At 51.8% G+C, this 11556-nt stretch overlaps 1 protein-coding gene and 1 long non-coding RNA gene across 3 annotated transcripts in view; one reads left to right on the top strand and one right to left on the bottom strand.

The window, feature by feature from the left end:
* Window positions 1-286: 286 nt before the first annotated feature.
* Window positions 287-2949, bottom strand: LOC147346034 (uncharacterized). Its single transcript, XR_015153820.1, has 2 exons — window positions 2814-2949; window positions 287-1270 (listed from the first exon to the last, which is right to left on the bottom strand). It is a non-coding gene; the product is annotated as an uncharacterized LOC147346034 (long non-coding RNA).
* Window positions 2029-11556, top strand: part of CABLES1 (Cdk5 and Abl enzyme substrate 1) — a 102150-nt gene continuing 92622 nt past the window's right edge. For both annotated transcript variants that reach the window (XM_086372974.1, XM_086372973.1), the window contains exon 1: window positions 2029-3014. In XM_086372974.1, the coding sequence (XP_086229100.1) occupies window positions 2176-3014 (839 nt within the window). In that variant the 5' untranslated portion in view covers window positions 2029-2175. The remainder of the gene's footprint in view (window positions 3015-11556) is intronic.

Genomic DNA, 11556 nt, shown 5'->3' with positions numbered 1-11556 from the left:
TTGCCCCAGCATCTATTTAACCTAGGAAAATAATACTGGATAAGTAGCAAGCTTTAGAAAAATAGAGGATTTCATCATCTCTCTTTATAACAGCAAAAGGGAAACATCCTAAATGTTCAATGTAGGGCATAGGCTTAAAAATTCTAGTTTCTCCATCAAATTGAACACTGTGCAGTCATTAAAATGATGCTATATAAAAATAAATAAATACAATGATCCTATAGAAAAATATTCTTAAAAGGAGCAAAATTGAAACACAGCAAGTAAAGATCACAAGAGACAAACAGCCTGCTTTAACCTGTTTAATAAATACAGGACAGAAATCAAAATTGTAATAGTTATTTCCATACAAGATGAGATTGTTAATGGAATTTTTCCCCCCTACTTCTCTTTACTTATTCTGTAAATGTTCTGCAATTAATATATATCACTTTTGTGATTTAAAGTCTTTCTTTTACATGTGCAGTGGAGGTGGTTTTTTTAAACACTGCCTGCCAGCACAACCAGAACAGTGGTCAAGTAAATTAAGTTAGTTGTAATAGAGTAACTTGGGAGTTTCAAGAAGTTAAACAGAGTAATTAAAATCGTAATGAAATTACACAGAGCTGGTCACTTAGTTGCAATAAGGCTGCTCTAGACGTTTGGTTCCACTTTTTCAAAAGGCCTAAAAATGGCATAAAATAAAAAATGAACAATTGTTCATGTAAAGGGCCATGTGCCAAGTTTGGCCTAAGCCACTGTAACCTGAACTCACCCATATCTCCTCCTCCAGGCTGGCGGCATGTCTCTGGAAGGGTGTATTTGCCCTGCATTACTCAATTTACTTTCCTGAACTTGAAATGGAGTGGAATTTCAATGTAGAGTTACCCATTAGCTCCAAGGCTAAATTTAAACCTTTAATTAAATTAATCACTTGATCTTAAACACATTGCTTCTCCCTTAGGAAAGTGTAGAGAGGTTTCTTAGATGTCAGAGAACTCAAGTCAGTGTGACAACTGTTACTACTGCCTTTGATAAATCACCCAAACCACAGAGGGAAATCTGCAGGCATTTTCAGATGGTCCACGGTAAAGCCCCCTCTACTCCAGAACAGAAGGTTGTTGGCGGTGGGGCTGGGGTACAGCATACTGCGACCCCTTCCAGATCCGTCGTTGCAGCTCTGGAAGGGTCACTGCATCCTTGGACAGGTACTTAATAGAAGACACTGGTAGGGTTTGGGGTTCTTGTGCACCCCGGGGTGTGTATTTATAACAGGAGCTGCGTCCTCAGCCTGCAAATGAATGAGACACAAACTCAACGGTCAGCGACCGCTTGCTGGTGGGACTGTCCACATAAAGGGGTGTGGCCCTACTCGTGTAACTATTAATAAGGACTTATTTCTCGGGGCCCAACAAGGGCAGAGCAGGATCCAGTTAACAAGTTCGCGGGCCAAATCGCTTCAATTCCAGTGACTCGTCCCGCAGACCCATAACCTTCCCAGGACCACATCCTCACGCGTGACTCGGAGCTCTGCTCACGCTCCGCAATTCCCAGTCCAAGCGCGACGGGGAAGCGTGCTCGCCTCCCGCACCTGGGCGCGCGCCCCGGCAGGGAGCCACCAACTCTCCCCGCAGTCAGCTCGGACTACCTGGACCGCCAGGCCGATCCCCGCCCCGCCACCCGCTCGGTTTTCCCTTCCTCCTCCTCTTCCTCCTCCTCCTGCCCCCCGCCTCCAGCTGCCTGCCTGCGCGGCTGCCGCCTGCGGCTTTGTTTTCCTCCCAGGTTTCACCCCCCACACGTGATACTGTGTGTTTTTTTTTTTTTTGCACAGAGCGTTTCGCAGAGCGAGCGCGGGGCGCGCGCACCTATAAATACCGACCCGGGGGCCGGAGAGCCGCAGATCGCGGGGTCCCGGAGGGCCCAGCACCGATCCCGCAGGCGGGCGGGCGGGCGGGCGGGCAGACGGCCAGCGAGCCAGCCAGCAGCCGCGCGCGTGGGCCAGGGCGGCGGCGCCCCCCGCCCGAGCACCGAGGGGCGAGCATGGCCCGCCCGCTGGGGGGCCGGGCCGCCGCGCACGCCGCCCGCGCCCCGCGCCCTGCCCAGCCCGGGTCACCGGCGCTCGCGCCCGCCGCTTAGCACTCGGGCGCCACTCGCTTCTCCGGGGGCATCGCGGAAATCTCGCCGCAGACGGACACAATGGCGGCGACTGCCGCCACCACGGCCGCCACCGCCGGCACGGCCGTCCGCAGCAGCAGCACCAGCAGCGCCGGCACCGACGCCGCGGGCATCGGCAGATTGCAGCCGCCGCCGCAGCCCCGGCCCGCGGCCGCAGCGCCGGCCCAGCCGCCGCCCGAGCCCCCCAGGAAGCCGCGCATGGACCCGCGGCGGCGCCAAGCTGCCCTCTCCTTCCTCACCAACATCTCCTTGGACGGACGGCCGCCGCTGCAGGACGAGGAGTGGGCCGGCGGCGAGGACAGCAGCGCGGCCAAGCCCGGCAGCGGCTGCGGCGCGAGGACTCGGCTCAGCCTGCCAGCAGCCGCCGAGCGGGGAGGCTGCGGCGCGCTCTCCGCGGCGGGCGCGGCGGCGGCGGCGTTGGCGGCTGGATCGGGCCCCTGCCTCCCGCCGCCCTCGCCGCTCGTCCCCGGCGGCCACGCGACCGTGCTCGGCCCCGGGGCGGCCCGGGGGTTCGCAAGCTCCCTGGGCGCCGGCCGGGCGTCGGGGGAGCTGTGGCAGCAGCTCCGGCCCGCGCCTTTCGCCGCTGGCGTTCAGCCGCAGCCGCCAGACGGGCCCGGGGACGCCGGGCCGGAGGAGCTGGAGGAGGACGATGCCTTTACCGGAGTGCACGTGCCGGCGGCCGCCTTCCTGAGCTCCGGGACCCCCGGGGGCGGGAGCGGCAGTCGGGGCCGCCTCAACTCGTTCACTCAGGGAATCCTGCCCATCGCCTTCTCCAGGCAGACCTCGCAGAACTACTGTTCGCTGGAGCAGGCGGGCCCGGGGAGCGGCTCCAGCGCCTTCGAGCAGCTGCAGAGGTCCCGGTGAGTAGCCAGGACGCGGCGCGCGCCTCTCCTAACCCCGCCCGGCCGGCGCTCTGCTGCGGGACACCCGGCGCTCCCACTTCCCGCGCCCTGCCGGATCCCTGGGCTTCTGGCGCGAATTCCAAACCGCGAGGGCACGCGGAAGAAGGAAGGTCTCTGGGGAGTGTGTGTGTGTGTTTTCACACGTGTGTGCACGAGCCCAGCACTCACCGAGAAGCACCGTGCTTATGCAAATGGGGTTGGAGGTACAGGTTGCGGGAGCCCACCAAAAAAAGTGTCATCAAAACCTCTCATTGCAAGGAAAAGAGCATGAGCTTTCAGAAACCCGGGCCGGACCGGAGAAGCACTCTTCTCGCTCCCGGCAAGACTAGGCGGGACGCAGAGTCCAGCAGTGGGTCCGGCAGCCGGCCGAGCGGCGCGTGTGAGTCTTAACTTGCCGCAGACACGCCGCCGCGAATGCCTTCTAAGTTCTGCTTGCGCTCCAAGTATTCCAGTGTCCCAGGAGCACTTGGCATTTTCCTTTTGCTTCCCTAAGAAAAGGAAAGCCCTTCTTATGTGCCCTTGAAGGCCTTGAGGGTGGGGGACAGAGAGGAAATAGGGCTTGAGGATTCTTTTTTGCATCCCAACGTGAATTCGCTGAAATGAGTGAAAAGTTTTTCACCTTTCAAAAGGTTGTGTTTGGTAGCTTAAGTCATCTCCAGGTCTCAACCGTCTTAGCAAAACCGTGAAATGCTGGACACTTGCCCATTCAGGAAATGGCTAGAGCTTGTTCCAGGCACCCTGGGCAGTTCTGTCTGCATCAGGCAGGTGGGATAGGGGGAGAACAGGACTGAGCAACCGGGAGGAAGTGCAGGCCTGGTTCCTGGGAGGGAACGTCCAGGCTAGTTAGTTAGGAAGGCCTCCTATGGCTCAGTTATGTCAGCTTCCTGAGGCCTCAGTTTCCCTTTCTGGGATGGGAACTTGCCAGCCTGTTGCAGGCCTGGAGATGAGAAAGGAGAACCTTTTCTGTTACAGCCTCTCTCCTGTGATGCTCTGAACACTTAGGCTTTTTCTGGTCTATTAAGAAGGTGGTCTGTTGGAAAACTTAACTTCCTCTCCCAATGGACAGATGGTGATGAATGGACCAGGCTCCTTCAGAATTTTGTCCGGAGTCTCTTTCCTCCTAAGGGTTGAAATCAGGACCCTGTTTGGTGTGCAGCATCCTAGTTGAGTGCACATGTCTGCGGACAGGGGTGTGGACCTGTCAGACAGCCTTGTGATTTCCCTGGGTGATTAGCGATGCTGGGCACAGGTGACCATCTGGGCCTGAGTTTCTTGTCAGGGCTCACATCTCCCCCATAGCATAGCAGGCCAGTGGGCGGGAGGGGAGGAGGATCCCTTCCTTTCTGGGTGAGTGGCTCAGACTCAGCAGTTTCCCAGCGGCTTGACATCACACACTGGCTCCTAATGACTCTGTAGTTTGAGCCTGAGCCCAGCTTGTCCAGTGGGTCAGGGCAAGAGTGGTAATAAACATAGGTGTTATTCTAAGCCATGTGCCAGACTGGCCTGTGTCTCATGCTTGACAGATGTGTTCCCCTGCTCGCAACAGCTGGAGATCAAATGACCTCACACTTCGTCTCTAAGAATCACCTTTAGACGATCTTGTGTGTTAATATTTCTGATCCCCCAAATAGCCAGATTTAACCGCTGATCCTATAAAGATGAACCCCGTGGGTGTTTTATTGATCCCCTCCCCCAACACACACATTAAGATGAGTGAGTCAGTGTGATGCTTCCTTACTTGACAGTCGCATTCATCTTACAACTTTGGAATTATCCATATCTGGCAACTTGACAGGCTTTTTAAAAAATTACAGCTGTCAACAGAAACCGTGTCAAATTTAATGTGCAGAGAGGAAATAAATCGGTGAGACTGAGATTGAAGAAAGGCCTTGAAGTGCGAGCATGGCCATTTCTCATGGCCAGAAACTTGCAATCTCCTAGGGCATTTTGTTTCCTACACTGCACTGCTTACAGGAGTTTTGTCAGAAGTGTGTTGTTTTTCTGATCACTAGAGAGAACTTTCACATGCTTAGATGAGTTGTGATGTGGCATATAGACTCATTTGAATCAGGCCCAGGGCCAACTTAAAGAACTCAGGGTAGTTTAAAGAATGTCATTTACTTTCCTGGTGTGCCTCACTTTAAGAAATACTGCTTGCCTGGGTGGTTCCATATACTATTTCATGGATGTTCTCCTGGGGTGTCATTTTTAAATCATATATTTTCCTTGGATTTGTTTCTTTCAATTTAAAGAATTCCAAACAACCTTGCTGCTCAAAAGTGAGTTCTTGGACCTTCACAAACCCTCAGGTCCTATTCTGGATTACTTGAGTACAAATTTGCATTTTAACAAGATTCCCCAGATGATTCATATACAAGGGAAAGTTTGGAAAAACTGCCATAGTTCATCTGAAATCTGCCTCTTTTTTCCCCATGAACTTGGAATTTCACACATTCAGTTTGTTATGGGTATATAAAAATCAGAATCTCCTGATCCGAAATCTTATTTATTTTGTTACTTTCATCTGGACACTTGCAAGACTGATCACATTTATGACTTGTACTTCCAAATCTTGAAATATGGCAGGAACATGTGTGTGCCCAGACCTTGGCACAGATGTGTTGATGGATTGAGGACACCATCTCTGTGCTGGAGAGTTGATATTTATCACAGTGAATTCTCACAGCCTCCCTACGTGTAGATTCTTTCTCAGACCCAGTGTTGGCCAAGATAGGACTCCATATCTTTGAGATCCAAACCTGACATTCTTCTTTCTTTCTTCTTGTTTTTTTTTTTTTTTTAATATATATTTATTTATTTGCCTGCACTGGGTCCCAGCTATGGCATGCAGGACCCTCAATCTTTGTTGCGGCATGCAGAATCCTTTTAATTCTGGCATGTGGAATCTGTAGTTATGGCATGTGAACTCAGCTGTGGCAGGTGGGATCTAGTTCCCTGACCAGCGATCAAACCAGGCCCACTGCTTTGGGAGCTCAGTCTCAGCCACTGGGCCACCAGGGAAGTCCGGAACTTGATGCCTTTCCTCTGCCCCTGCATGGATCACCGTGCCGGGCATGCATGGGCCCAAGGAGAATTTGGGAGCTCTGGACCCTACTAGATGTTTGTCCAGGACACGTAGCAGGCCAGTGGTGCTTGTGAGGTTCTGTACACCCTCTCTGAGTCATCCTCCCCACATTTAGCTTTGCTCTGAGGGGTCCCTGGCTTTGCTGCTACTTTCCAGTCTCTACTGACGTGCATAGAGAACCCAGGACCACAGGCCTCATGGATGGGGCTCCAGGGATGGGAAGCCAGTGCACTGGGGTTTATGCTGAGTTTGTTCTGTGGCTAGGTGTCAGAAGCGAGAAGCCAGAAAGATGCCTTCTAGCTTGACACCCTGTTGTGTTCTCTGCCTAAGGAAGGCGTTAATAGGTGAAAGGGAGTGTGTTTCAAGGCTTTCTTTCACTTGAAAAGTTTCCCCTTAGGTAGCAGCTGGCAGCAGTCCTGGGTTCCTCCACTTCCTGGTGCTGCTGAAGTGCAGAATGGGGCCTAGGTGAACACGTGTGTACCATGGGGCCCGATGAAGGGGTGTGTGGGGACCAGGGTATTCATTTCAAACAAGGTGAGGGTTTTGCTTCTTAGAACATCTCTGCTAACGGTGTGCCTTGTGGAGACTCCGGTCTTAAATGGAAAGAGCCCGTGGTGCAGAAGAGCCCCAAGCCTTGGATTCTAATCCCCCCACTTTGTCACCTCTCTGCATTGTGACTTTGTGACACTGTGTTTTAGCTGTAAGCAACCTGACCTATCTGGATTTTAGCAATAAGCGAACCCAAGTTACTGTTGAGCCATCTTTCCAGCAATGTGCATTGTGGACGCCAAGGGTACAGCCCCGGGCTGGTCTAGGCCTTGGTCAGGATGCTCCCCTGTGCCTCCTCCCAGGGCCTGAGACAAGAGCCCAAGGCTCACCCGCCGCCCTCTTCCTTACACTCACCAGGTTGTCAGGTGTGGGTGAACTCGGAAGGGGAAGTGGATTGGAAGCCTGCCCACTGCTGACAAGTGCCCAGGGAGGCAGCACGTTCAAGCGTGATCCTTTGTCCTCTGGGGAGGGTGGGGAAGCCCTGCATTGTGTCCGCATAGCCACCCCGGGGAGCCCCACCGGCCTGGATTTTTTTCCCCCGGGAAGGAGAGTTGTTAGGTAGGGAGAGGGCAAGGGACAGGCGGCCTTTGAACGCACTGGGAAGGAGCAGTAGGTGAGGCTGGATGAGGTGACAGCATGTCAATCAGGAATGCCAAGCTGGTACCCTGCCCCCCTGGGCTCAGAGCCAGTCCCTGCCCTGGCTGGCAACCAAGGGCAGGTGGCTTCCCTGCCCCACCTCAGTTTTCTTCTGGGACGAAAGCGCTGGGACAGTGGAGTGGTGTGCTTTTCCAGGCTAGTGCCCTGTGACCTGCCTCGGAGGCCGGGCATAATGCCTGGGAACAAGTGGATAACTGAACCTCAGCGTCAGACGGGGAGGTGGAGCTAAGTTTATCCTGGGTGGCTCCCATAGGCAGGACGTGCGCTCATGGATGAAGGAATGGGTTTCCCAGGCTGGCAGGGAGGGTCAGCTGTGCTCCTCTGGCTGCGGAGGTGTCACAGCTGGCCTGCCTGCTCCATCCAGGCTGGAAGCCACAGCCACTGAGGCAGTCCAGCCCTGTCTCTACGAGCCCGGTCACAGAAGTGATCCGTGGTCCCCTCCTCTGGGGAGGATGGACCGAAAGGCCATCAGGTTTACACAGTGCTTTAGTAGATGTTGATTTCAGGTCCCGACAGTGTGGAGAAGCAGGAATCCAGGGTCACAGAGTGGGCAGAGGATGACCCTAGGAGCTGTGTTTTATGTCATGGAGGAAATTCTAGTTTGGGGACCTAAAGCCTTGTATGGTTTATTCAACAAACATGAATGTGATGAATATCAAGACGTACCAGTTATGGGAGGTACAGGCTTGAACGTAATCCTTGTCTGTTGGGAGGCACACATCAACAGGATGGTTTTTCTGGTGATGGGAGCTTGATTAGAGCTGAGCCTGTTTTCTGAGCCCTACCAGGGCAGAGACACTTCATGTGCCCACTGTGGGACCTGGCTCAGTGCTTTGATGCAGTATTTGTATTTAACTACCACATCCCAGGTGTGGTTCTAAGGGAACAACGCATCAGCTGGTTCACACTTATAACAGCCCTTACACAGCATCACCCTTATTCTGAAGCACAGAGAAGTTAAGTTACTGGCCCAGGGTCACTCTGCCTGCCCCTGGGCAGTCTGGCTCCAGGATATGTGTCCAAACGCGCTTGTCTCTGCTCTGCTGTGGTTTGAGTCAGGCTCCTAAATACTTGTTTGACTGGCTTGAGCTGGTGGGGGGCGAACGTGGCCTCCGTGACCTCTAAGAGCAGTGCTGGCCCTGCAGTTTCCTTATTTAGGCGTCTCTTCTCTGTCGGTGTCTACAGGGATCCAGTCCTGCCCAGTGCCTGCCTGCTCCCTGCCACGCCCGCGTTTCTCTGCCACACCCAAATTCCCGTCACCTTTGTTACCTGTTTAGTCCACCTGGGCTCTGTGCCCTCAGGGAGACAGGAGAATTAGGAGTCTGGCGCCCCCAGGAATTGGGTGTATGGCGGTAGTTCTTCCTTAGTGCTGAGGGTCTCATCCGTGAAATGGGAATGATAATAATACTACCTCCCTCCTGGATGCGTTTCCTTTTTTTGGACCTTTGGTGTCTTTTCAGCATCACCCCTTTTCCCCAGCTCAGGGGTCAGCACATTCAGGCCCAGGAGCTGTTTATAAATAAGATTTTCTGGGAAACAGCCCCTCCTGTTCATCTCTGTACTGTCTTGGGCAGTCCTTGTGCTACAAGCAGAGTAGAGTAGCTGTGGCAGAGACCACATGGCCCGCAGAGCCTAAACTGTTTGTTCTCTGACTCTTATAGAAATGGCCGAGACCTATGCCTCTGCCCAGGGCTCTGTCCCCAGAGATGTGGGCTGGTCCCCTGTCCTTGTCTCCTGGAAGCTCCTGGCTTCTGTTTGGACCCGCCATCCCTTCTTCCCAGCTGGCCGAGGGACCTTTCTGAGGCCCACGTCGGATCCCGGCAGTCCTAAACTCCTTTTCTTCCAGGTGTGGCCAGCATGCTCTCTGCTCCCCTGCACGCCTGTCTTCTGCGCTGGCTTCACAAAGGGCACCTGGGCTCTGGCACCCACCGGCCTCTCCATGGGATGCTTCCCCACCAGACGCCCCTTCTTCCGTTGCAGACCCATCGCCCTGCAGAGGCCCCAGGTTTGGCGCTGAACACGCCCTCCTAGGGATGACTTTCTTCCTTCTCTGTGGGTCTGAGTGCACCTGTCCCTGACTCCTTGGTGGTTGGGGACTTGCTGGTGACAGGCCTGGGAGTGTCCCCTCCCCAACTTTCTAGGTCTTTTATTTTTAACCAGAATCACTCTCAACATTTTATTTGGTAAATTAGCCACTCTACCACCTCCTCCCTCAGTCCTGCAGCAACGAACCTCCCTCCTTGAATGTCTCTCCTCTCCCCCTGCATCATTCACTCATCCACCAACCCCACCCCAGCCACGCTGGCTTCTCCCCACTCTGCAGGGAGGGGAAGCAGCACCTTCCTGTGTGCTATGGGCTTCATATGTATTCGCTGTTTAGTCCCTAAGTTATGTCCGACTCTTTGAGACCCCATGAATTGTAGCCCACCAGGCTCCTCTGTCCATGGGATTTCCCAGGCAAGAATACTGGAGTGGGTTGCCATTTCTTCCTTCAGTGGATCTTCCCAATCCAGGGATTGTACCCGAGTCCCCCGTATTGGCAGGTGGGTTCTTTACCACTGAGCCACCAGGGAAGCCCCTCATATCCATCTTTTGTTTTATTTGTCTGGCAATTCTAAGACATAGGGCTTATACATATATTAGAGCTGTGGACAATGAGGTTTGGAGGGCTTAAGGAAGCTTGCCAGAGGCCTCACAGCTGGAATCTAGAGTTAGAATTTGAGGCCTGGTCTCTCTGGCTTCTGATCTGGGTTTCTGCCAGAGGTGAGAGTATGCTGGACTGACTCTGTAGGGACGGGACGACCAAGGAATCTGAGCTGATGGGTAACTGAAATCAGCCATAGTGGGAGCGTTTACACCACAGGAATCAGCCAGTGGTTATTACAAGCCAGGGTTTTGCTTTTTCCCTTTCAGAGAGCTGGTTTGTCAGCACGTGTGCCAGGGCCTCAACGGTACATCTCTTGGTTCCATTCTCCCCTGGGGGGCTGTGCAAAATGTGGTCATCAGAGGAAGAGGGAAAAACCAAACATTTTTATCAGAATCTGTTACTTGACATGATTCTGTGAATTTCTCAAAGGGTGACCACCATCACCACCCAGTTTACACCTCAAAAAACATCTAACAACCCCCCACCTCAAGCTTCAACCTGCGTGCAATTTAAAAACTAAACTTTGAGACACTAAGTCTCAAACAGATTGCTTAGTATTATCTGTAGGAATCATAAAATCATTACCTGTTACTCTCCTTTACAAACTGTGATGCATTTTTATTTTTGTTTGGTTTTTAAAAGTCTCTGAGATAATACAATCAATCAGGGTTTCCTGTTTTTTTTTTCCCCCCTTTTTGTTTGTGTTAGTATTTTGGATAATTGCACACTAGTTTATGTTTAATGGGATTATTATTAATGTGGTTTGGAGTTTATTGCTGAACATTTGGTCACAAAGACAAAAGCTTATAAAACAGAGCTTGGGAATACTAGACATTTAGGACTTGGAATATTGTAATAATGTGTGTGTTCATGAAAGGATACAATCTTATCCCCAATTTAAAGGGTAGGAGAGTACTTAAATCTAAGTTTAACCCATGACAAATAGACGGCAAGCCATTCAGGAAAAGACTAACAAAATATTGGAGAATGCCAAAGATTTGTGTGTCTAGCACACTGATTTTTATTTTAAAGCATTTTATTCATTGACCCAATGATTTATAGAGCAAAGTGTCTACTGTGATCATCTTAGGAAGGGGATGGGGGGTTGTGAGAGACGGGAAAACAGCCAAAGTCTATAATGTTTTGCTTAAGGACTAAAATTGGCATGTTGGCATGGGGGGTGTGGATGGGCAAAAAGGTGAAAGAATTAAGAGGTGCACGTTTCCATGTTTTTAAATGCCAAACCACTAGGTCATACCCCTGAAACTAGTAGTGTATGTCAACTATATTTCAATCAAAAATAATTTTAAAAATTGGGATGTTAGGGGATAAATGGTTGATCTGACGTGGAAAAGTGGTTCTTGATGAAGTTTTTTATGTTTTATTGAATCAAATAAAGTTTGCTATTAAAGAGGGAGTTATGAGGAAAGAAGATGAGATTACAAATTACAAAGGTGATTGTGTAAGTCCTTGAGGATTCAGTTTATCCACCACAAGACAAACTTCTGATTACTAAATTCTACTTACTTGTTTGGGGCTTTACCATTTACAAAGTGCTTTCG

The sequence above is a fragment of the Bos grunniens genome, chromosome 24 (genome assembly GCF_055505025.1).
Source record: "Bos grunniens cultivar Pamir isolate PY7600 chromosome 24, Bosgru_T2T1.0, whole genome shotgun sequence".
NCBI lineage: Eukaryota > Metazoa > Chordata > Mammalia > Artiodactyla > Bovidae > Bos > Bos grunniens.
Note: the sequence above shows the minus strand (reverse complement) of the source record. Positions and strands in the feature narration are given on the sequence as shown.